The following is a 27118-nucleotide window of genomic DNA, read 5'->3' on the forward strand; positions in this document are numbered from 1 at the left end:
GGAAACCGCCTGTATCTGGTTGGCCAGAAACTGGGCTGGGGACAGATTCGACTCCTCTCCGTCCATGGCCGTATGATACCAATCTTCCTGGTCGGTTATAATGTTAGGAACTCCCAAGTCAGTACAGTGAACTTTGGGAACTATTCAGAAGGCCAGGTGTTCGCTGGAGCCCCTAGTGGTGGGGACAGACTGGGCTGCGGACCGACCGAGGGTCGAGTAGCGTATACTGACTTAAAGGAGTTTACCAGAAGTGGAGTGATTGGTGGACTGTAGTATAAGAAGAATCCTAGGTCAAAAGGTCACAGGCACAGATGCAATATCCAAGGGCAAGCAAAGGGTCAAACTCACAGGCAGAGAAGCAAAATCCGAAATCCAGGCGAAGGTCAGAAGAGAAGGGTCACAGGTCCAATAACAAGCAGGGGTCAAACACGGGTGATCAAATCTAAGGTAGCAGGAACCAAAACGGATAGCACAAGCTGGCAGCAGGACTGAGGACAGAACGCTACAACCGGCAATGAGGCAGCAGACCTCATTGCCTTAAATACCAATACAGACCAATCAGTAGTTGGATACACTGCTGCAGGCTAATTACTCATACAGAGCAGGGCCAATCAGGGCTTGTCCCTGAAATACACAGATGCAGGCTAATGCCTGTAATATCAGCCTACTAGTTAAATTAGCCCACAGCCTGCCTGTCATGCACATGCGCCCGCCTACCGCCGGGATGCAGCGCTATTGTAGAGGCGTCCGGCCGTTGCCTTGGTGACGGCCGGGCAGGAAGAGGAAATGACGTCCCGGTCGTCATGGTGACGGCCGGGACGCCAGGGCGCACGGGAAGCGAGCCGCGGCGGCTGTGAGTACCGCCGCGGCTCGTGACAATGGTAAGGCACTTTGTATACCCTGTAGTCCTTCTTATATGGTCCAGAAGAGCACCAACAAAGTAGGCTGTTAAACTGTGTAGATCTGAGTCTCATCATCTCTATGTGTTTCACCTAAAATATTAGAGAGTGGCTGAATCTAAAGACTGGTTTACTAATAGATAAATTGTGACTTTGCAAGGCAAGTGTGGACAGTCCTTTCTTGACTAATTGTGTCTGTATCCACCCTTCTCATGGTGGCGGCCATAGGCCTACAGTATTCTCAGAAAGAGACTGGTAGTTTATATCAGAAGGCAGGACAATTTAACTTAACTTTTTATTTGTCATCAGTGTAGTTTACAACAGTAGCTGGATTTGAGCTGATTGTATGAAATGGACATTAGGAATGTAAAATGAATTAGTTTCCTGTGGATGAAGTACTAGTTTTCAGGGTCACAATGTTTCTGCTGTCTTACAACATCAGTTCCAACAATACTTCCCATGCACATAGAGGAAGCAATACATTATTAATTTCAGCACACTATGAACATTTTCTTTGTACCAGCTGCCAGCTATTATTTTGAGCTGTATTGTTTTTTTAGTTGGCCCTATGAACAAAGGATCTTTTTTTCGAATCACATGCAGCACAGTTAAGACAAACAGTGCTCACAATATACATTTTTTTTTATGCTGTCACTTTTTGAACTAACGTTTATCTGCCTTTAGCAATATAGACATCTAGTGGCAGCCATGGAAATTACACGTTTTTTAGCTGTTAATGCGGTGTACCCGTATTCATAATTAGAGAAAAAACATTAAAGCACCACAAAGTGTATCTTATAAGTTGCCCTATATTAATGTACTACTAGTGAAGTTTACAATTATATGTATATAAGTCCTCATGCCTTGTTTGAGTACCAGCTATCGGTTTATGTTTTAATTTATTTTAGACAAAAAATAGCTGACTGCAGTGTCCATCAATTATTGACACCACCTCTAGTGTGCAAAGGAAAAATATCCCCCCCCACCCCCATCCATGATCACAAGTTTATTGCGGAAATCTTCAGTTCTGACAATTTCTTTAAGTAGTATGGGGCTTATGTAATGTTGGTTGTATGTGTTTGTTTGCGTATGATATGCATTTCAACAATGCACACACGGACCAAAAATTCAGGCACACATGGACCAAAAATTCAGACACACACGTCCGTATATACATTTTTGCAGATCATTGACTAGCATCTTCTTACCCCTGGAGAAGCGTAATGGTGCAGGCAACATACCAGACATTTCATTATGTTATTATACTGTGAACAAATAAGATAATGAGACATTTACTACTGACACCGATAAGCCACATCTGTACTCTACTGAGGCTGTATGCGTAAACTCTTGTATGCCTGATTTACCCCTATAGCAAATGTTTCTGTTTTTTATCTTATATCTTTCAATGTTACTAGTAGTTCTTAAATAAGTTAACTTTTTTAAGTTTTAATAGTCATTTTACAGAGTAATATAAAAAAAAATATTTTGATAATCTTCTGCCACATTCCTGCCTATGACAAGTTTCTGTCCCAAAATATAGATCCAAAATAATTTAGTTCTGATGTTTAAAGAGAAAAACATGAATTATATAGGCTATTTAAACCAAAGGCATGTAACATTACAAGATGTGTACAACTTGAATACATTTTGACTTGTGTATTTCATAACAATATGTAGTATTATCACCTATAATAAAGGCCATTTTTTTTAAAAAAACAACAAAAAGAAGATAGTTATGAGTTCGCAGACAGAATTTTTATTCAGAGCCAGAGACTATGGTATCCTACAGACAAGACAAATTACATTGTGAACTTTATTTCAAATAGAGATGCATTTGCATGTTTCAGTTTATCAGGAGCCTCCCATCACTGCAGTGGGGGACCCTGCTCCTTCCACAAGTCCCAATCTGTGGCTTCTTGTTTCTTCCCAACCTCCTTCTTGTATCATGACACTGTTCCAACACAATCACTGGAAACCGTATCCCACAAGGTCAGCACACTAAGTTGCTGAAATACTCCAGTGAGCATTTTGATTACCTGATTGCCGACACGTTGTTCTTTCCCCTCCTGATTATTAACAAAAGAGTTCTGATGCTAGTCAAATGCAACTTAGAAATGGAATACCTTTATTTTTTGTCTTTAGTATTTTTGATAAGCATATCTTAACATGTTTGACATGTTATATTACTCCTAAACAAGTTGTGCTGCCTGTAATTGCATGTTCTTCTTTGAATAATGTAATACATTTGTCTGTGGACCACGTACTATGCTTTCTGTGTTTCACAGTATCCGAAGTGGGTATGTGAGGGAGGATGAAGACCAGGGGGTGACTGGACTGTAGAGCAGAGGTTCACCTGTCCCCCCACCAAGCTAGTCCCATAGTGGGCTACTTGGGGCTGGATCACTGGGCTACCTGCATTTTATTTGCTTTACAATGTTCTTAGTAGGCTGCTGAGCTGAGTCTCGCCTGCGGGCTAAAATTTGCAAGCTAGCCTCTGATGAAGAATGGATGAATGATGGTAGTCCTATAGTCTGTACAATGATCCATCATCATCAGCTATTTATATAGCGCCACTAATTCTGCAGCGCTGTACAAAGAACTCGCTCACATCAGTCCCCCCATTGGAGCTTACAGTCTAAATTCCCTAACATACACACATGCAGGCCGAGGGAAACTAAGGTTAATTTGATAGCAACCAATTAACCTATCAGTATGTATTTGGAGTGTGGGAGAAAACCAGAGCACCCGGAGGAAACCCACGCGAAAACGAGGAGAACATACAAACTCCACACAAATAAGGCCATAGTTGGGAATCTGACCCCAGCGCTGTGAGGCAGAAGTGCTAACCACTAAGCCACCATGCTGCTCGTGAATGCAGACAATAACATGAAATTAATGGCTGGTATTGAATTGTGAGTAAGAAGGGAGAGATGTGTAAAGTATCTGTCACTCATAGTGCAAATATGTGTAATAGGGTTGTAACACATATCCAGTCTAATAGTTACATGAAAATACAGATGTTTGCATATGCTCCAACAGAAACATACAATGTCATATTGTATAACGCTGTGTTATTTATGGCTGCTATCAGTTGTCACTAATCTGGAATTGCAACAACTAATATCCAGTCTCACAGCGGAATAAATTGCTGCATGTAAATGACAAGCATTTTGTATGCATAGGCACAGTTATTGATACATTTGTTCCAATCACTTATTAAATATTATGTATGCAGCCTAGGTAGTCTGAGCTGAGCCAACCCATTTAATCAGATTTCTTACTGTCTCTGGTCATTCGTTTTTCTTGACATGCAGAGGTCTTCTTCTGGACTGCAGCCTTTTTTTTTTTTGCGAAAGAAGTGTGAGCGGATTGTTGATATAGCTGAGATGAAGAGGTACATATAGCTTAAATGGCAATATACCAACTGGCTGTTAGTTAAGTATTTAAAATACTTCTGCTGCCAAAGTATAGCTACATTGCTAAGTCCTCAAGAAATGTTTATATATTGCCATGGGAACAATTTGATAACCTATTACTACAATGATATTTATATACTGTCTTGCATGACTGCATTCTAAAACTAAGAAAATTAAATTCTATAGAATACAGTATTTCTAGGAAATTCAGCAATATACATACTGATGCAAACACTTGTGTGTACATAACACTATATTAATTTAGCATACAGCCTGTAAAAATGCTATAACCACTTCTTAATAGCTATAAAAAATAGGATGTTAGATACAAATCCTTAAATACTTATCTGCACTACTTATTTTGTAGGAAAGCTTAACTTGTAAGACTCTTGTGCATTTTAACTGGCAGTAAATGTAAGTACTTAACTGTTAAACATTGGTATACTTTGTTAACTTTATCATTCATAGACAAATTCCACACAAAACCTAAAAAAAATATTTTGGGCACAGTTCAATAGTTAAAATGCAAACCGTTATTTATCTGTACTATTTGATGGGTCTTCAGATTCCTTAACATTTAGAGTAGACAATCGTCTCTCATTTGAATGGAAAGTTCACAACAGAGGAAATCATATTCTAGATGGGATAAATGGGACAACTGGTAAGATCACAATCAAAGGCAACAGTACAGTAATAACGAAACAATAAGATGGCCGCCACACATACATTCACTGTTGCCCAAACTTTCCCACAATGCACTTACACACAGTGTGAAAATATAAATCAACAGTTATTTCATACAATAATCACAGCCCTGTCAATATTAAAAAAAGTTTGTGAGGTTAACTAGTTAACATTGGTGAACTTGTCGAAACATTGTTAACTTACATTAGATCTCTGGTACTTGAAATGTCTCTACACTTATGACAGGTAATACAGTCTCTGATATAAGTGCAGACTTATGTAAAGAGATCTAACTTGTAGATTTATAGGTATAGTGTTATTTTCCTAATGCAGCATTAATGATGTCACAGTGTTTGGTGTGTTATTACTTATCGTTCTCCTTCTGGATGAAGATAACAGTCTCAGCCACTGTCAGCCATGGACCAACTGCAAGCAGGGGCGGATCTAGGAAATTGTTATACCGGGGGCGATTTAGAGGGGGCGATTTAGGCCCCGCCCCCTTTCTGACTTCTGAGGCTGCTGGCGGCTGCACAATATGTGCAGGTCCGCTCGGCAGTGACAGGCAGGGACAGTGTGCTGCCTGCCCGCTCTGATTGTGTTTTAAACACAATCAGAGCGGGCGGGCAGCACATTGTCCCTGTCTGTCACTGCCTAGCGGACCTGCACATACTGTGCAGCCGCCGGCAGCAAGCCCCTTCCAAGGGGGGCGATTGCCCTGATCGCTTCCCCCCCTGGATCCGCCACTGACTGCAAGCCTGATCTTACTAGCTGTCCCTCTCTTCTCACACACAATTTGCTAATAGTGGGAGTCTTCCTCATCACACATAGGCTCGCTTTGCTGTGTAATCTTCCTCAGGCTGCTTGATAGCTGATTATCTGCTAGAGATCCGGCTACAAGACCTTTCTATGAAAAGCTATACTCAGCTTCTCTTTTCATAGCTGGGTGTCCCTCTTTTTCTTTGTACACTCGGTCATTCCTACAGACTCTCCTTGCCACAAACACCTCACTCCTCCTGTTGCTGTCACACGTCTCTGACTCCCTCTTACTCTCTGCTTTCTGCTTCCTGACACTCTCTCCTCTCCTCCCAGACTCTCTGGCAGGGCTGCCCTCTGCTTCACCCTGCGTTTCCATAGCAACTTCAGTAATTGGCTGCTCAGTATATGCCAGCCTAGTTACAATAATAATAATAATCATCATACAACCTGGTACAATACAGAACAGAGTTATTTTGCTATTGTACTGGACTTTATATTGTGCAAAGGTATAGCCTCGGGATACCTGGTGGCATAGTCCGACTATGACCAATACATACTGATGGCCGCTGGCTGACTTCTCTAATGGGCCTAACAAATCCATACCAATAAGCTCAAACGGGGTCTGCAACACAGGGATGGGAACTAGCGGGGCCTGATAGTCTGGCTTCGGACATGTTCTCTGTCATACTGGACATGTTTAGCAAAACCTTTTTACTGCCTCATACACTCCTGGCCAATAGAACCTGAGTAATATCCGCTCCCATGTTTTATCTTCCCCCAAGTGCCCCCCACATAGATGTGTATGTGCAGCTTTGAGAACAAGTGATGTATGGATTTGCAGCACTAACAATTGCTCTACAGTTCTACTCTGTACATTAGCAACTGTACAACAGATCATTCTTTACCATATAATAGGCAATACCTTCTGCAGTCTTGTTAGCCTATGTTACCCCATTAATCTCAACCACATTCTTATAGACATTAGCTAAGGGAGGCGTAGCCCCTTCACCCGAGGTCTCGCCAACATGTGTTGGTACTTGTGCAACTCTCCTTTGTCTATGCTCCCACCTCTTAGGAGGTGTATTTTCCTGAATTGTCTGTTTCAGGTTTCGTAGTAGATCCTGGTGCTTTGCATTTTCTGTTCCCTCAAGCTCCTCCATCAAGGCTAGACTTTCGGCCGCTGCTGTACATGGCCGGCTGGATTTGCTCCTGGAGGATCTGCTTGAACAGCGGAAAGTCTCTGCCCAGGATTAAAGGGTATGGCAGTTTTGAGGCAATGGCCGCTATCACTGTTACTGTCTGTCCGTTCACAGTAATAGGCAAAAGAGTCCTGTCATATTCCTCGGTAGTCCCATGGAGATATATATATATATATATATATATATATATATATATATATATAATCTCACAGCTCTAATTGGTGGGTATGCCTACAGAGCATATCTGTATGTATGTTGCTGCCTCTCAACCATAGAGAAGACCTGTCTTTGTTATTTAGCTGTTCCGTCACTTAGTGGTATTCCTGTGCAGTAGATATTGTGACAAAGAGGATTATTTGCCACACCTCCACTGCATAGGGACAGGTGAGGCCCCAGGGAGTCTATCAGGTACAAGCTGCAGACAGGGTTAAGTTTTGCACAGTAAAACTCCTAGGCTGAACACAAACACAGGTGGAGGATAGGGTCTAATTATTGTTTTGTGAATTTGTGCAGCGTGACTGATGCTAGCTAGTTGGCCAGTGACTAGGCAGGAGGACTGTGTTTAGCATAGTGTCATCCTGAAGAAAGTGTGTAATCTTATTGGTGTTGTGAACAATAAAAGCACAGTTTATTCAAGCAAAAGTTGTTTGTATCTATCATCTGTCAGGTGTCAGCATCACAATACATACAAATATATGCAAAAATCTGTAGTTTCACTTGTATTCATTAAGTTCTAGCATTTCTCCTTCTCCAAAAGTACTGCTTTTAATTAGTACATGGTAATACTATACATTATAAGTCTGCTGGTAATTCTCATAACTTGCATTCTCTAGTGACTGTCATTATATTGTTTTTCCTACTTCTAAAATCATATTATCAGTAAGTCAAAATGGTTGTCTTAAGATTACCATCCCTCTTCCCATGGGCCTGATTCAATGTCGAATGCAATGTGAACGCAACTTGCACGCACATCCGGGCCATAATCAAGTATAAGTGGATCTATTGAAAAGTTCCCATTTGAATATGGGTATAAGTGCGCTCCGGCTATATGTTACTTGCCGTATGCTGACAGACAGAACACACAGCAGAATACAGACATGTGTATGTCCCATCAGAACGCATGCAAAAAAATATTTTTACAACTATTAATACTGTCATCATTAATAAAAATACATTTATATATTTATTTATTTTTTAAATGATATACATAAATCAAGATGTTTTTAATGCATACTGTATATAAACTACATTTTTATAGTTTCCCTTACTTTCAAACACATGTTCTGGCATGCATAGGTGTAGTCATCATTATCAGTCGGCACTTACACCAGCCCTGTAGCTGGCGCAAGTGGTACAGTTAAAAAACATGTACCCAAGAGTTGCCAAGAGCTTGAATCGGACACTGCTGCGTGTGCTTGTCCTCGGCACGCCCTTACTGTACAATGCCTAAGTGCGTCCGCCCCTTCCACGCTTCAAGATGTAGGCAGAAGCGTGGCAGAAGTGTCATTTGCATTCAGACATGAATTGCATGCAATTGCGTTCACTGGCGTAAGGTCCATTTGTGAGCATGCACAGAGCAATTTCAAGCAAGATACGGCTTGCAATGGGACTTACATCCAAAGATGAATCAGGCCCCATGTGTGTAGAAATGGTGATGTTTTGTGCATTTGACTGTCTGAGTACCTGTTGTATTAATAATTAGATATATCTATTTCTTCTTTTGCTGGCTACCCTGTAGCATAACACCATTGGCTCCATTACGCAAATGAGATAATATAAGATATAATTTGTACCAATTTCCTAGTATTAAAGCAAATGTGCCCAGTCCTGTGTGGGGAGTAAATAAAAAAAAAAACATTACAAAAATGTTTTATTTTATTTATTTTTGTTTACATGTTTATTTATTAAGCCATCATCATTCTAGTCAAATCCAGTATAGTATGTGCAAATATGTGTGCCCGTAGGCCCATTTTAATTCACCTGCAGCTAGTAAAATAAATCCTTAAAACTTGGCCATTGGGAATAGTCGATGAAAACAGTAAGAAATATCTCTCTAAACTACAGTATCTTGTATATTCTAATATTTTTGTGTGTTCTCAATAGTGGTCTACATATTTATTTAAAAAATGCCTGCAACAGAGAGGTTTTGTATTTTTCGTATGTACTTAAAAAAACAGCTCTTCCTTAGATCAATTTGATTACAGCCCTATTCTATACTTTTTTAGTTTATCACTCTCTAGGATTATTTACCAATTCTAGAAAAGCATTGTTTAGATTTGGTCGCTATGCAAGAGCATAGTCAAACTGCCCTTTTTCAAGTCCATCAACTCCATCTGCCCAAGTAGAGGTTGGCATACTCCGGTATGGGTCAAGAAGAATCCTGAAGCATCTAACAATGAGGACTCCCAGAATAATGAACAATAAAATCACAAAGGCAAATGTTGTCTTCTGCTCCAGTGTTATAGATGAGCCATACGATGCATTTAGTGTGGGTAACATTGTAGAAGGTAAAGTTTCTCCATCCATTGTCCAGGAAAATGGAAACAGGCAATTCCACAATGTCTTTTTTCTCCTCATCACTTCACCAAATTCATGAAGGAAATACGTTGACTTGAACAGGGAGCCTACAAAACAAATAAATACATTCAAATGAAGGCATTTAAAATACAATATCGACATTTTCATTCTAGATTAAGGAGCTCTAAGGAGCTCATAACCTTTATCTGAAAACATCATGTCCTCTCTGAAGAAACTTATTAGGCTACAGTATGTCCACACAAAAACATTTTTATTACTCTGCTGAATTATTAGGAATATAAAACTGTCAGCTCCGATAGGGCTCTTCTGTTGCTTCCTGAAAAAAAAACATATTTATATGGTTGTCTTTAATTTGAATTCTGAAGATATAATAAAATGTTTGCATTGTTCAAAATGATTATATTCTTTATTATATCTTTCCTTTAGTTGTTCTTAAATGTTTTGAAATTTCATTATAAAGATTATAGAAAAGTATAGTGTAAGAGGTTTTTGTTCCTCTGAATTCTCACATCAAATATGTTATATATGTTATATATATCATTTTCTAGATTTGTAATAATCCAGCCAAGTACACTGACACACAGTTTTCCCACTCCTGGATTATTGGGAGAACTCCCGAACCCCGAACTACCATGTGTGTGGGAATGTATTATAATGCAAATCACATCAACAAGCCCCATCCACATTAGTCCCACCAACTTGATGCAATTTGGAGAGCCCGGCCTATACCTTCTTTTCATATTGTCTCCCAGAAGGAAGGTATAAAATTAGGTAAGAGTTAAAGTAGGTTTTTTTCTTACAAGTGTAATAATATCAATATGATAATAGATAAGAATATAACAATAGACCCCTTGACAACAGTGCTTCATTTGAATTAACATTTTATGGGACCTATGGGCCAAAACTTTAACAATAAATTTTAGTTTTTTCCTTCAAAATTTGGCGGTAGTAATTTATGTATGTTCAACTCTTTTCTTTGAAGATTTTTCACCTATCACTCATCTATTATTTTTTATATAGAAATGTGCATCAAACACTGTTTTGGAATCAATGAATTAAAGGACGCTGTAATGGTTCAGCACTCACCTGAGCCTGTTTGTTGTGTGTGAAGCAAAGGGTTAATCACAACCAACTACCTAGTCAGTCTGAAAATTATTACAACCCTCCCTGTCTATTGCATAGACTAACTTTGCCATACCAATCATGCCACCACCAAGGTTTTTTGTAAAGAGCTTACATTCCTATTCAGGAAGCGTTCTCCCTTTAAACTAATCTATCGAAATTTACTTTCATCAGAGTTATCATAATCCAAATTATTTCCTCTGTTTCAACCATGTAGCATTCTAATACCAAGTCTGACATGTGATTGAATTCGTAAGAACACAGAGACCTGAACTTATTAAGTGTAAATTATTATGGAAAATATATCCACAATGCTTAAGTTGAAAACAATTAACAAAATGACATATAAAGAGAGAATACAATAGTTTTTGTAAAGTAAAAAGGAATAAACAACAGAAATGGTAAATTCACAAATGATTAGTTTTCTGGTTGCTGGGAGAACAGAAATAATGGGACACTTCTCAATTTGAAATTGACTCTCAAAATGGAACTTATCTGTTTTATGACATCTTTTCAAACACCTTTCAAGTCAGGGTTTATTTACACTGACCTAACTACTTACCAGAATTTCTTACAAAGATGATATTACCTCCACACAACAGGTCAAAAGTTTCCCTTCATATGCATACTAAACTTGACTCTGTATGTATGTATGTATGTATGTATGTATGATATTTGATAAAATATTATATTTTCCTTTGTCCTTATTCCTTTTCATTCAAATATTTCCCAGCTGCTGAGTCCCCTAGTTGAGATGTCCTGAGATATCACAGAATCACCAAACATGTGAGGGGTCTGTTTGTTGGATATCCCTGATTATATTGATATATCCCTAAAGAGACATTTCAAGACCTTTAGCTTTAAGGACCAGTACAATAAATTGGTATTGGACACTCATCTGTAACTATGTGTCTGGAACTCTCTTTTCATAAATACGTCATGGATAGAGCCGAAGAGTTTAGAACAATCAAAGAGATAAAATCAATCCTGAGTTTCTAAATGGGTTGGGATCGAACTACCTGCAGCTAATCAAATTATTCAATTGTTTACAACAGCAGGGCTGCATGTAAGTGGGATAGTATCATAATGGGGCTCATGGAGAGTCTGATTTATTTGCATAAAATATACATTTTCTTACTGTGCATGTGTACAAATAATGTCAGTATACGTCCGTATGCAGCTTTTGACACAACTTACACTGCTGACTCCTTACATCTGGAGTCATGGAACAGGGGAGGACAGGTGTAGAGGAGAGTAGGTCGAGTACAGTAAGGTTGTGTTCACATAATTGCAACTTAAGTAGACTTTAATGCAGATACACGTGTCAGGAGGTGTTTCTCTTGTGGGTGCTGGAGGGCTAGTACAGGGAGGCGCCATGATGATAATGAATTTTCGCAGCACTGGTTAGCCATTTCTGATTGGCTGATTGTGGATTGACATCTCCAGCTAATAGTACTTAAATCATTAGTATGCCTGCTGTATTATGTGAAGTTGTAGCCATCTATTCGCATTATTTAATTTATATTTCCATCTGAATTGTGGCAGATTACTGCATGTTTTTTAAAGGGAATAACAATAGATATGTCATTGAATTTAATTTCTGTTTGTATTTAATTACATTTTACAGTCATGGCCAGAAATATTGGTAAACTTGCAGTCTATTCTAATAATCCCACATTTATTCCAGAAAATTGTTTTGATTTCAAGCTGGTGATTCTCCTGCACTTTGGAACTGAACTCACCTGTGCTGTATAGCAAGTGCCTGCAATACAAAAATCATCCATTAAACAAGCTAGAATAAAGAAAATAACTCGTTCTCCTGTTTTTTAGTCACTGTGTATACTACAATGAGCATGGAGGGAAGAAATAAGACCAGAGAATTGTCTGAGGGGGTCAGACAGAAGATTTAAGTCAAGCATGGACATTCTCTTGATGTTACAATTTTCATCATGTTTATTGTTTTTAGGAGGTTTAAGGCCTATAGCAGTGTAGCCAACCTTTATCGACTTGACTAAAAGAGAAAATTAAATGAAGATTGCACCACCAGATTGTTAGAATGGTGAAAACATTTTAATCAATTGCTAGACAGATTCAAACTGATCTTCAGACACAAGGCATGACAGTTTCAACTCCCCATCCATCTCCAACTCAGTGAAATGGGGTTATATGGTATGAAGCCCAGGAGGGCCCAGTTGCTGATAGAGAGAGACAAAGAAGGCCAGACTGGGGATTGTTAAAACACACCTGAACTAGCCAAATTCCTGTGCTGCATCTGGCACCTTGATCATATGCATGGCATCATGCAATCTGGAGATTACGAAGCCATTTTGGAGAGCAATGGTGAATCCAGTATCAGAAAACTGGGTCTTATTTGAAGGTCATGGGTCTTCCAGCAGGACAATGACCCCAAACACTGTTCAAAAAGCACCCAAGAATGATTCAAGACAAGGTGCTGGACTGAAGTGGACAGCAATTATTCTAAATCCCATAGAACATCTGTGGAGAGATCTGAAAGAAGCAGTTATGAGACATCACACCCTTTGAATCCGGGAGAACTAGTGCAGTTTGCACAAAAAGAGTGGCCCAAACTGCCAGTAGCGAGGTGCAGGTAGCTCATTTATGGTTATAGGAAATGGTTATTTTTTTATTGCAGTTATTTTGACCAAAAGGTTGTGTTGCCAAGTATTAAGTCTAGGGTGTCAATATTTTTGTCAATGTCATTTCTTTTAATTTTCTAATTTAAAGGGATATTAAATATTAAATTCTGAATAAAAAAATGTAGGTTCTGTAATAGTAACAGAAAAAGAATTGTGGAGATCAAATATGTTGCTAATTGCAAAAATTTCAAATATATATGGTAAATGTGACATTTATTAATAGCTATCCAGATAATCTCTCTTGTGTATATGATGCTTCATTAAATGATTATATTATGTACAAATATAGTAATGCCAAAGATGTATGTGGTACTAAGTCATATCTCTGTTTCTCTGCGCTATCTCTGCTGTCACAGGGCATAAGTATTGTTACTCCTTATGGACACCTGCTGTAAATGCAAGTGATGTACAGCTGTACTCCTCTTGAGATGTATCCGACAATATGTAAATGTGCTTTCTCATGTGTGTGTCTTTTCCTGCATATTGTCAGGGGCAAATGCGTCCAACTCTACTTGAGCCTTAATATGAAGAATAAAGGCAATTAGGAAGCAACACCTGTTTAAGGAGCAGGGTTTCCTAATAGCACAGACAAGTGGTTTGAAGCCCTTATTAAACCGGTGTAGGAAATTGTGGTGTCAAGGTCCTACATTGAACTTGTTTTAAAAAAATGTTAAACACTGCTTTTAAACCTATATATAAATCCTTTTGACCACTGCCATTGTGCAAAATATTGTTAATATCTGGTCTGTGCATTGCTGTGAGCACCCCCTACAATGGAACTAAGCTATTGCTTGTAGATTAGATAAGCACAATGTAACCATGGCGATGACATAGTGATAATGTCGCTGATAGTTTGTAGAAAAATAGTGTCCTCTCCTAGTGGGAATTTTTTTTGAAAAAAATTATCCATAGATTGTAAGCTTGCGAGCAGGGTTCTCTTACCTCTCTGTCTGTATGTATTACCCAGTATTGTTTTATTAATGTTTGTTCCCAATTGTAAAGCGCTACGGAATTTGCTGGCGCTATATAAATAAATGATGATGATGATACACCCTGGTCATAGAGGGTTAATCTGTACTAAAACCAATGCACAATTAACTACTTCAACTTCATCTTCTAAGTGCAGGTTATACAAATCAAGCTAATTGCTTCTTGTTGCTTTGATTTTAATGTAAATTTGCACCTTTAAGCAATGTTAATAAATAAACCTTATAAACTTTAGGGCAGAGGTGTCCAAGTCTAGTCCTCATTGGCTACCAATAGTTCTCATTTCAGGATTTCTTTAATCATGCACAGGTGAGTTAATCTATTCAGCTGGGTCAGTAATTATCCCACCTGTTTCTATGGACAGAAATCCTGAGAACATGAACTGTTGGTAGCTCTTGAGGACTGAACTTGGACACCTCTGCTTTAGTTTGACCTACAAAAATACACCATATCAGTGTCTCCTAAATCCAGTCCCGAGGGAGCCCTACAAGTACATGTTTTCCAGGTCACAGGAATACCACCTGTGGGTCTTAGAAAAACTGTCAGTCAGTAATGAATACAACTGTGCTCAAGCAAGGAGATATAAAAAACATGCATTGTTAAGGCTTCTGAGGGAGAAACACTGGACTATATCTAATATAGAAGGGTTTCCCTAACCCAGTCCTCAGGGCTCCCTAACAGTGCAGGTTTTCCGGATCACATGTGACATAATTAGGACCACCTGTGGGTCTGTTATAATGTGTCAGTCAGTAATGAATACACCTGTGCTCCAGCAAGGAGATATGGAAAACCTGCACTGTTAGGGAGCCCTGAGGACTGGCTTTGGGAAACCCTGTAATATAGTATACGTGCTATCTAGAAAAAATAGTTGTGAAAGAAAATTACTGATATATTTATTGTGTGTTGAACTGCTTGTGTGAAAGTAACTCAGGTAAGGATTACAGAAAGTGTATTTTTTAAAATAAATAAATATATATAATGTTTTTTCCTATCTAATGCCCATACATTTAGACATAAGTCTGTTGAGTTTGGTACCTGTGAAAAATGCAAATCATAAACTTTTCTTCAGTAAAGAAAGAATACAAAAAAAGTTAATCCAGGGAAATTGAAGTAGTAGTCACATTAAAAATTGATCTAGGTAAATATGGTGTAATAGTCTCCTATATACTGTGTCTTATTCAGAATATCCTTAGTAAAATTTACAGCCATCTAGCATAACTGCCAGTCTAAGCTTAGGTGGATAATAATGCAAATCCTTTGGTAATGGGAAGGTTTAAATATACTGTTCACACAACTTTTGCTTCCCCTCTCTATCAAGTTGCCCACTGGTTGAATGTTAAGAAGGATAGAGTAAAAAACATTTTATTTCAGGGCTCAAGTCCCTCTAGACTATGCTCTTTTTTAATCTTTAGGTTGCAAAGGGCACGCTCACCAGATATTGCATTTATGGAAGGGTGTGAAACTTCTAAACCTTTCTAAAAGGCATGAAAGCTGTAAAGATGCAAAAGACGAATGAGGTTACAGTAAGGTCACCAGTGCTCCACCTAATTGAATCTAAATCATTACCATGTTTTGTTTGTCCGAAAGGATTCCATGGACAAAGAACAATATAAAACAAAATTATAGTTCTACTAAAAATTTATTCCAACCAGGCACATGTATTCCAATGACAACATTGAGATGTGCATGTCACAAAAACATTTGATGAGCAATACATTATACATTCTATAACATTTTGGTCTAGAGATAAGAATTAATTCTGATGTTGATATTATGTGTATTTTTGAGCCCGTGGAAAACAGGAATTACCTTTCTAGTTATCTCGTACTATCAATATATTATTTTTTTTTAAGGAAAGAAAAGCCTGGTCAAATCTGTGAAAAATCCAATTATTTCATGTGTTGGAAGTCTACATTTAATGACATTATGCATGCAACCAAACCACTTTTCAATAGGTTCTTGCTAAAATTATGTAAAATAGTCACAAAATATGTCTTCTACTTCACATGAATTTGAATTCTATATCTTTTTTTTTATGTTGCAAATCGACCTCACTCCTGACCATCTTACTGTCTTGTACATGTTGTTCATCAAGTGCATATTAAATATTATTAAGAGATTGCTCTTGTAAATCACCTGTCAGACAGCATTGTATTATGTAATATGCTGTGATAAGGGCTAGTCAACAGGAACAGATTAATATTCTAAACTTTCATCAGATGTGCTAAATTGTCATATTATCTTCTAGTCATATTATGATCCTTTTCAGTTTTGTATTTAGCTATAATTATGTCTCTGTTGTTGAATATCTCTTAGAATACATGATTTTTGTAATCGATTGCAGCCTTATGCAATGATTCCTTTACTGAATTATAAACTTTTCATGTACAAAGATGGCAACTTGTTTACTCTAAGTTCTAAAATAAGTCCTACTATCTCCTTCTACTGTAATGCGATAAATAATAATATTACTGTATTAAAATGGAAAACTGAAGTACAATACTATATTTAAAAACTGTATTCAGTTTAAAATATCAATGCAAATATTATTTCACTTATATCCTAATTGACCGGTTACTAAGGCTATATTTCATACCATGATACAAATTAATAATCACATTCTTTACATTGTATATGTTGGTTGTGTTATGATAAGCATAATGTTTATGTATTTTATTCTAGTAGTCGCCTATATATATACATATACAATATATATCCCCCAATTAATGATCATTTCAGCAGTCATATATCTAGTTCAATCTAAGGTATAATAAAGAATATAAGTTGTGTGAATGAAAGCAAAAATTATCCATGCCGAGCAGCTAAACGTCACATTTAAAACACAAAGGAAAAACACATTTATAAGATGTCGGTAAGCTTTCAAGTACCTTGTTCTAGTCGATAGAAAACTTGGTCCATTACCAGGAGTGACAGCTATTTACGTATATCTTCAAGTTTCATTCTTACAAATTCATTTTTCAAAAAGCAAAAAGAGGGCAGCTTAAAACCTGACATTTAACCAGTGTGTTTCGAAAAGCAATAAAATGGAAGTAACTTTTAGGTCGGCTAGCTCCTGAATGTTAGATGTCATGAGCTGATGTTGCTGCATGTTCTGAAAGGCAGAGCCTGATTTCCATTCTATCTTAGCAGCCCTTCGGTTCAATGTATTCCACAGATGAGAAGCAGTCGTGCAGCCTGTCTGAAATCCTCTTCAGAAGGACATTGAAATTCACAGCCAGTACAGACTTCACAGGGTATTCCCACACCATACACAACCATGCGTTTACAAAACGTACCTCTCCCACTTTATTGATTACTGTCAGCAATCAGCTTTTTTTTTTCATTCCAATTAGCACTCTTATGCCAGCCAGACTTCACGTTGATCCCTATTTGTGTCCTTCAGACTTGTTCATGAACATATTATTGAAAAACATATACGGCATGTCACTTTCTTTTGACTGCCTGACCCACTATAAAATTAGATTGAAAGAACTTAAGGATTGATAGTGCCAGTAAACTGATGCCACTCATAGTCTTGCAGCCTCTGTTCGTGCAATTGAATGGCTAGACACATCCAGATTACAACCACTGGTAGTATTCATATGCAGGGGTGTAACTAGTAGGAATACATGCGAATGTTACTGATTCCAACACCACAAGTGATTACAGAACAGCTCCCATACATATTATTATTATTATTATACTTTATAATATGATGTCTATTGGTGTTTATGCTATTATATGCTGCTCTTATTCAAGGTACCACATGTAGTTTTCATGGTATCCAGTCTTATTGCTCTGCGCTACCTGTGCATTCAATTTGAGGGATGCTCAGTAGCAAATTTTGATCTGGGGTCCTTAAAGACATAAGATGTAATTTATAAAATGCAGAACAGGTGAGGTAGTGAATCCTCTTTAGTAGCACTGTCCACCTCATTTTGAGCTGGCGTTCATAGATTTCCACCAAAGCAAATGGGTGCAAGGACAAGATGGCAGCATTTGTAGAAGAGCCCAAGTTTGGGCAGAGTTTGGTGCAGTGAGGGTGTTCTTTCCTAAGCAGACACATTAATTAGCCTTGTTTTACACCGCAGTGGAAGGACAAGAATTTATATTGTGCTACAAGACTATTAAAATGAGATCTAGGTGTTGAAAGGGTGTAAAACAATACGTAAGCATATTTTGGGGTGACTGGATGTGGTTCAGGGCAACCACTTAGATCTAAGGTGTATAATTGTAATGCTTTGAGTATGAGGCCATTTTATTTTTGAATCAACTGAGTTGTCCATGGTGGTAGAAACAAAAGATGGTGCTATCAATACAATTGGATTCCTTACATGTAGCTGTTCAGTCATTAATATTTTCAGTGACTGCTAACATTATTTTTTCACAGCACTTTGCATCTGAGATGCAGCAGTCTTCCACAAGGGTTAAGGTGTAAATCTGTCTATGTGTGATCTACATGTTTTTTTTGAGTAGGGTTGAGAGTGTGTATGGACTTCTGCAAATCACATTACTACTGAAAGCCCTTTTCTCCATTCATCAGCTTTGTTTGATATCCGGCCTGTAATGTCCAGTGTGTAGTTAATCCAAGTATCCACCTAAACATTAGAGAATAGCGGCGATGGGAGGCTTTTTTCAAACCGTTGCAAGAACAATTACTATTTGAAACAAAGTTTGTACATCCAATTTAATAGTCAGAGGAGTGAGTTGAATAAAATTAAATACCACATTATATTATACAACCAGAATGGAATTATACAGAGAATGGAATTTATACATATTAACATACTTTTGTGCAGAGAACATACAGTACTTCACGGAATAAGACGGCAGTGTTATTATGAGGGTGGTATAAAGAAAGAACAGTGTACTATTAATGTCCAGATAGCTATAGAAAAAAGAGTCTTGATTTACCCATAAAAGTTTTTTTCTTTCCTTCTTGACTTTGTTACTTTCATTATTTAATAATAACCCATATGTATTCTGTTCATATATTATCTTTATATTCGTTATTATATGCCTATCTATTAGTAGATCATTATGCTGACAGTCTTCTTGTGTCTGTGTCTGTGAAGTCCACTCTGCATATATTTATTTTTCATTTAAGATTTTTTTATACATAAAGGAGGTGTTTCTTTTGGTCTTGTAGATTGGCTGACAGCTGCCTTTGGCACCCAAAAACATGATTCTCATGACGGAATTCTCTTACACTTTTTTTAGTTATTTGACTAGTAAAATAAATGGTCCAAAATTTAAAATCAATTCAACTGTTCTAAAATATATATGGATAGTTTACCTGTGCTCTTGCCCTCTACCTGTACCTATCTGCACCTTATTGAAATCTAGAAAAGCATTTGCATGCTGCAGAACATGTCAATGCTTTTTCTATTTTGGTCCAGTATTCTGAATGTTGCTAAAATGACTGAAAAGCAAATGGTCAATATCAGATTAATTCATTTTAAGTGATCTTCCCTTGTATTTAGGATAGTCACTGTCCAGGACATAAAATTGGTGGACATGTTAAAAGAATAACCTCTTGTATGTGAATCAAGGACCTAAGTCAGTTACAATCTCAATTTAAAATGACTGGTGGTGTAACATCACTATTTACAGTCAATAGGTTTACAGTTGAAATATGAATTAATACATAGCTATCACAATCTTAGAGAGAATTTATTATTATTATTAATGTTATAGTGAATTTTAAAGATAATCTATTCACCTTTGCTCATTAAGTCTTAATATCCAAGTTTTGGGTGTTAACTGTTCATCCCCATAAGCAACAGGATTGGCGTAAGGGTAAGGTCTTGGTGACAATTGCTTTAGGTTCAAGGTTGTGGAAGACCCTTAATGATTGAAATAAACGATAAATCTCTGAAACAGTTTTCGTTTCCAAGACAACAAAACCACAGTTGCCTTGGTGAATGTAAATGGGGACAGATAAAGCACCTGCAACCCTGTGTTTACATTAATTAACATAACAAAAGCCTGTGGAGTTACATCACCTTTATTTGTCCTCCATTTAAGGGGGTAATTGAGCACTTCTGTAGTGTATAGAAAATGTCAACACAGACCATCTAGTTTCCTGCCTGAAATTCTTTCCTCCAAAGTTTAGTGTTTATTATCTATATAGCAGCCACAATAAACAACTATTCACTAGTGTAATAGTTTAATTCCAGCAGCCTGCTTCTCTTTGTCTTTGGTTCTACCTATTTTCCCTGATCCTTTACACTTCTTTAAGAATTTATTTCTGCATCTGAAGCCACTGTTTTGTATTAGTCTTACCAAGCCTCATTTGTGTGCATTCTATAGGCACATATGGATCCAAATTAAACCAGAATTTAAATTATGTGTATGTATGTATGTATGTATGTATGTATGTATGTGTGTGTGTGTGTGTGTGTGTGTGTGTGTGTGTATATATGTGTATATATATATATATATATATATATATATATATATATATATATATATATATATATATATATATATATATATAAAAATAACATACATAGAGAGAGATGATATACATGAGTAAGCCTTGCTGTATAGTGTAAAACTTGACAGTGAAAGGCCAGCTACCCACTTTTTTTTATGTCAAGTAAGTTAACAGATAAATTTATTGGCCCGTTTTAGAATCATAGCTATACCAACACCCTATGTAGTAAAAAAAAATTGCCTGCCGATTGCTTTCTGTCATGTAAATCCTTTATTTCACATATCCCAGGTCAAGCCTGCTATGACTCCTTTATTGTGTGATCCTGTCTCCCCACCCAATAAAGTTCAGGAATACAAAGAGTTAATCGTTGAGAAAATTTTAGGTTCATGAATATGGCATGGGAAGCTACAGTACTTTGATTCAAGCCTTTCATAATCAGTATCACTGGAATCCTGGAGGGGAATACTGTCACAAACTATGGCAATAGTATAACTGTCATGGTATCAGATGTTAGAATAGACCTTGAACCCTGCTGGTGATGACTAACCTCCAAGAGTCTAATGGAAAGAGAGGTATTTACCAGAGATCACCGCAAGGGAATATGGGCTTGGCTGCTCTCTAACCGCAAGTCGCAGTCCTCTAGGAGGCACAGAGCAGGGTACAGCAACCAGAATACAAGTCGAGAAGCTGAGCTGGAACCCTGGAAGGTAAGTACACAGATGGGTCTGAGGAACGAGGTAGGATGAGCAACAGAGCACTGGAGTGCTGAGATCCTAATAGGTAGTAGAGCATAGATTAGGATCGATGAGCATGCGCGGTGTTCTGTGGAACAGGACACAATTTGGGTTGAGTCAATGAGCTGCAGAGTACAGAAACACTGAGATCCTGATTGGCAGTATAGCCTGAAAGCAGGATCGATAATGATGCGCAATGCTCTGCAGAAAGCCACAGGTCTTGCTCGTGGAACAGGTAACACGGGAACAAGCGAAACAAATAGAAGATGACAGGAGTCAGATAGATCAGCGTCCACACAGGGGAGAGACCTGAAGATCTGACAACGGTAGACAGAAATAAGTGCCTTCAGTAGTGAACTGACCTACAGTCAGCCAATGTGAATCCAGGAGAAGTTGGCGCTAGAGAAAAGAGAAATGCTGTGCGGGCCAAAAGTTAGCGGTAGTCAAGGGAAACCACAATATCGGTCATCCTGGACAGAATAGCAGGTGAAATGTGTCATAATAACATAAGATTACTTATATTGTTAAAACTAGTCTCTATAGAAAACTGCCAGTTCTATACTTTTGATACACTAGCTTCCAGGTTAACTAATATTGAGTGATGTCCTCACAGGTGGTGGACATTCATTGTGTCTATAAGCATATGGTAACTGCATGCACACATTGCCAGATTATTGAGCTCCTTGGATCCCTTTTTTGCAGTTGTGCTGCATTTGTGTACCTTGGTTGTGAACTTAACCATTACTTATGAGTCTCCTGTGTATCAGACACTGGTTTTGAACTAGCTGTCATGAATCAAACACTGGCTGTGAATATTCATGGCCGTCAAGAGGAATTTTGGTCCCCCGGTACAGCAACCTCATGGGGCCTTCTATAGGTAATAGAAAATAAACTCCTGTGCCGACGCTCCACTCTGTCCAGCACTTTTAGTCACACGTGCCATATCTCTGCGCAGCACCTTTAGTCACACATGCCCCCTCTCTGCACAGCACCTTTAGTCACACATGCCCCCTCTCCAGCACCTTTAGTCACACATGTCCCCTCTCCAGCACCTTTAGTCACACATGTCCCCTCTCTGCAAAGCACCTTTAGTCACACATGCCCCCTCTCTGCCCAGCACCTCTAGTCACACATGCCCCCTCCCCATCACATCTTCTTACCTTTTCTCCACTGCACTGCACAGGTCTAGATCTGGCCATGCTCGCCGCTGATACCAGGGACGGCTTTGCACACAGCCCCCTACACTCGCGGTTGAAATTGCGAGTGCTGGCGCGACACCCGCAAAAAGCAAAAAAAAATATTATTTTAAATAATTTTTTTGTTTTTTAACTATAGAGCTCCAGTGCAGCACCAGGCCCCGGTAATTTGTATTGCCCCCCCCCCCCCCATTCTGCGTCCATGTGAATATTACCAATGTTTATTCCTTGCTTCAATACTGGACTTTGGCTGTGAACTCAACTAATTATTTCCTGAATATTTGGTTCTTAACTCTGAATGCTGCTCAATTGTCCCTGTGAATCGGTTATTGGCTGTAAATCTGACTGCTGATTTCTTCGTCCAGAGGTACTGGACTTTTGCTGTGAGTTCAGTAATTGCTTATTTGTCTTCTGTGTCTCTGACTGCTGCTTGTTCAGTATTTGTAAACCGGACTTCATCTGTGAACCTGACCACTGCTATCTTTTCTTGTATACTGGACTTCTGCTGCAGCGTGTTCACTGTTTATTCCTCTTCCATGCATCAGACTTTGACTTTGGAATATAACTGCTGTCAGTAGTTGCCTGAGTACCAGACTTCAGCTGAAAGTTTAGCTACTACTTGTCTGGTTCCCTTGAATATCATTCTGCCTTGTGAATCTGTCTGCTGCTCCCATATTACTGATGCCAATTACTGATGCTTTGGATCTGGATGCAAATCTCTTTGCTGTTACTTCATTATGTGCATATCAGGCTCCAGCCTATGTTTTAACAGGTTTGCACCAGTGCCTGCTATATATTACCAGAATTCAGCCCACTGGACTGTAGAATTGAACCTTATTTGCAGGTCATACCAATGTACTGCCTACATTCCCATTCCCAGTGATTACCTCCCAGATGTAGCTTTTGCACATGCATGTGATAAGTAACAGACAAAGTCTATTCATTCCTGCATCAACACTGTTCCATTACAGTCACTAACAGACAGGGATGCAGGGCGGTTTCCTGTACATAACCCGGAATCTAGGCTTGTCAGCTGACTGTATGAGGTTCTGAAGAAAGCAGCTACTATTGGTGCCTCTCTACTATGTAATACCAACAGTAGTAGCTACCATACAAGGTTCCAGTTTAGTTAAACAGCTCAGGACACAGCTTCCCAGGAATGGCTAAAGACTGGGCTCCAGATAAAGTTCTTAGAAAAAATATGGGACAACAGCGCTGCTCTTAAGAAATGTAAAGCTGCCAAAGTGGGTCTGAACGGGACGAATTCCAAACTTCCCAATATAAAAACTAATAAAATACAATGATGACCCACGGCGCTAGATGTCAATAACACTGAACTTCCGCTTTATACCAACTGGAGAATGCAGAGCTAACAATGGAGTTGATGTAACAGGGGTAAAACCGGTTTCAGTGTTATTGGCATTTGGAACGCAGGCTTGAGTTCCACGACATAGGAAGTGACAGGGGAGCTTACTGGGACCAGCTGAAGTTGGCGGTGCACCGTCCTCGGAAGGAGGGAGCTCTCGTTTTTAGCCCTGGAGGGCTCAACAGACTCTGGCATCTTTGTGAAGAACCTTTGGGACATTCTTTAGAGGTATTTTTTCATTTTATTTTATCTACATTGCCCACGGCATTGACATCGTTGGGACTGTTATTTTTATTTTTGTTTTTGCAGTGCCTTTTGTTTATTTTTCTGGAATTTTTTCTTTATTTTTCTTTACTACATATCCCTTGGAATACTTTTGAGACATTTTACTTTATATCCATATATATTTTTATTTTTTCTGCTGGACATTTGGGATCTATCCACCGTCCCCCTTTTTTCTATTCTGTTTTTTAATAAACTCCCTTGGTTTCTATAGAGTGTTCTGACTGGTATATATACATTTATTTATTTTTTGTTATATTGTTGTACCTCACTAGATATCATATTGTGGTGAGCATTGGGATTAGACATCTCTTCCACTCTCTAGCGCCATTAGTCATCATTGTTTTTTATTAGTTTCCAGATAAAGTTCTGCATATTAGACTTGGCACCAGATAAGATGGAAAACAAGTATTGGCAAAGAAATTATGTAGTAAGTATTTTGTAGGTAAATTACTATTCCTAGAACAATTGAAAAGGAAATAATACAATAATGAAATAAGCTAGATATGCTACTTAAGGTCAAGAAACTGTAATGCTTTATCCATAAAGAAAACAAAGTAATGAATAAAAAATATTCTAGATTTGTTTCCCGATCAGATGAATAATACCGCTTTCATACTGCCGTCCCGGCAATATCCCGGGTTTTTCAAGCCGGGTTTTTGCCGGGGCTCGGAGCGTTCCAGCTCAGAAACACCATTCATACTGCACCTCGGACCCGGGAATTTCCCGGGTTGACCCCATTCATACTGCACAAGTCTGTGCCCTGGCAATTTGTGGGAGTCATCACCAGAGCAGTTTTCATTGGCTGAAAAATGGTGATGTCATTGAAAGGTGACTGGTTTTTTGACGCATAAAGATGATGCAAAAGTGGGTGGTGATTGTTTACCACATTACTTTTCATCATGGCCGACGACTCACTTTTGTGTAGCCCAGAGTTCATGTTTACTAGTGTAAAGATTCTGTGTGAAGATTCTGCTTCAGCTTGATCTGCACTCCACCATCCACCATTTCTCTTAAACTCCTTCTCCAATCTTCCACGGGCTCCCACCGATGACATCATCTTCCAGAGACAGGCAGACAGCCAATCGGCTTGTTTTCTGTGCATCCCGGGTTGAAAAACCCGGGTTGCACCATTCATAGTACAGGCAACCCGGGTCCGACCCGGGAATTACCCCTTGATAAATCCCGGGTTGAAGACCCGGGTTTTCAGACCCGGGATTTTTGACTTGTACCATTCATACTGCACCAAGACCCGAGTCGTTTGAGCTCGCCCCGGCAAAAACCCGGGATTTTGGTGCAGTATGAATGGGGTATTAAGGATCATGAAGTATTGATAAATAAACAAGAAATAATAGAAAAAAATATTACTAGTCTATATGGGACAAATAGTGTGAAGTATAAAATGTTGCACAAGGTAAATTAGCTGTGATTCTTTTTGCAGTTAAAGGAAGACAATTAAAATGTATTAATAAATAAATATTGTAAGACAACCTATTTGAGGTTATATAAATTTAAAATCCTCTTCAAGATGAATCATAACTTAGAGGGACAGAACAGGTCATTGCAAAATTTGGGTGAGGCCCCATAGATGCCACTATGCTCAGAAGAGAAAACAAGGGAATAAGGGGCCTTGGAGAGGGGGGCAACCCGGCATTGCCAGGCTGCCCTGACCTCCAGGCCCCGTAATGTGGTCACATTCCCTGCAGTAGCAGTAGTTCTGCCATTGAAAATAGATAAAATAGATGAAATATATACATGAAAGTGAATAATGGATATGAGACAAAACAAGATATAATAAAATATAAGTAATAATGAAATAAAATTAATAAAGTAGTAGACTTTGACAAACTGTAATCCATCTCCTGTTTAGTTATCTATGTATGTTGTTGCTCTGGTGCGTTTTAATGCACTGCATGTTATTTCCACTTTAGACATTAGCAGGGCCAGATTTAGTCTGTCTCATATTCATTATTCACTTTCATCTTTTTCATTATTTTCTATCACACAGGAAAATGACCAAAACATTAAGCATCTAACAGGCCAGATGAAGGCAAGGCATCCAACAAATGGAAAGTACCACGTGACTGTACACAAAAACTACATGCAAACTACATGCAGTATTCTATGGCAGCAACCAACTAATTATAACCCATTTTGTTGGTTTTACTTATGTGAAAGATTACTGTATTTATTACACACATATTGTTACCATGCTAGCAAAGATCATAGATGACCTATTGGCACCAGATCTAGCTTTGCATAATAGTCTGATCACCAGAAAGGCTTTGCATAAAAGACTTGGGGGCATATTTACTAAACTGCGGGTTCGAAAAGTGGAGATGTTGCCTATAGCAACCAATCAGTGTGTAGTCCGTTGAAGGGTGGGGTTTTATGCCCACAAGTTCTAGAGAGATGAATCCCGCCATATCTCACACAAGACACTGCAAAAACTTCAATTCATGCACTCATCATCTCCCGCATTGACTATTGTAATTCCCTCCTTACTGATCTTCCCGAAATCAGACTCTAGCCCCTACAATCTATTTTGCATGCAACTAATCCAATATTAAATTCTACTGACATACAAGGCCATCAACAAAATTGCACCAACATACATCTCCTCACTTATCAAGTTGGGAGATATTTTGAGACATCTCTGTTCTGCACAAGATCTGCGTCTCTCTTCTACTCTCATCACTTCCTCCCATTCTCGGGTACAGGACTTTTTTCAGGCTGCACCCACTTTATGGAATTCACTTGCTCCCACCACAAAACTTTCCTCTAGTCTTCAAACCTTCAAGCGTTCTATGAAAACCCACCTCTTCAGACAAGCTTATAGT

At 38.5% G+C, this 27118-nt stretch overlaps 1 protein-coding gene across 1 annotated transcript; it reads right to left on the minus strand.

Moving 5' to 3' along the window:
* Positions 1 to 8835: 8835 nt before the first annotated feature.
* CTXN3 (cortexin 3) lies at positions 8836 to 17599 on the minus strand. The gene is made up of 2 exons (XM_075192978.1): positions 17150 to 17599; positions 8836 to 9581 (listed from the first exon to the last, which is right to left on the minus strand). Exons 1-2 carry the CDS (start codon positions 17178 to 17180, stop codon positions 9241 to 9243), a joined length of 372 nt encoding a protein of 123 aa, XP_075049079.1. The 5' UTR covers positions 17181 to 17599; the 3' UTR covers positions 8836 to 9240.
* Positions 17600 to 27118: the final 9519 nt, after the last annotated feature.

Source organism: Mixophyes fleayi, chromosome 1, assembly GCF_038048845.1.
Source record: "Mixophyes fleayi isolate aMixFle1 chromosome 1, aMixFle1.hap1, whole genome shotgun sequence".
In the NCBI taxonomy this organism is placed as follows: domain Eukaryota; kingdom Metazoa; phylum Chordata; class Amphibia; order Anura; family Limnodynastidae; genus Mixophyes; species Mixophyes fleayi.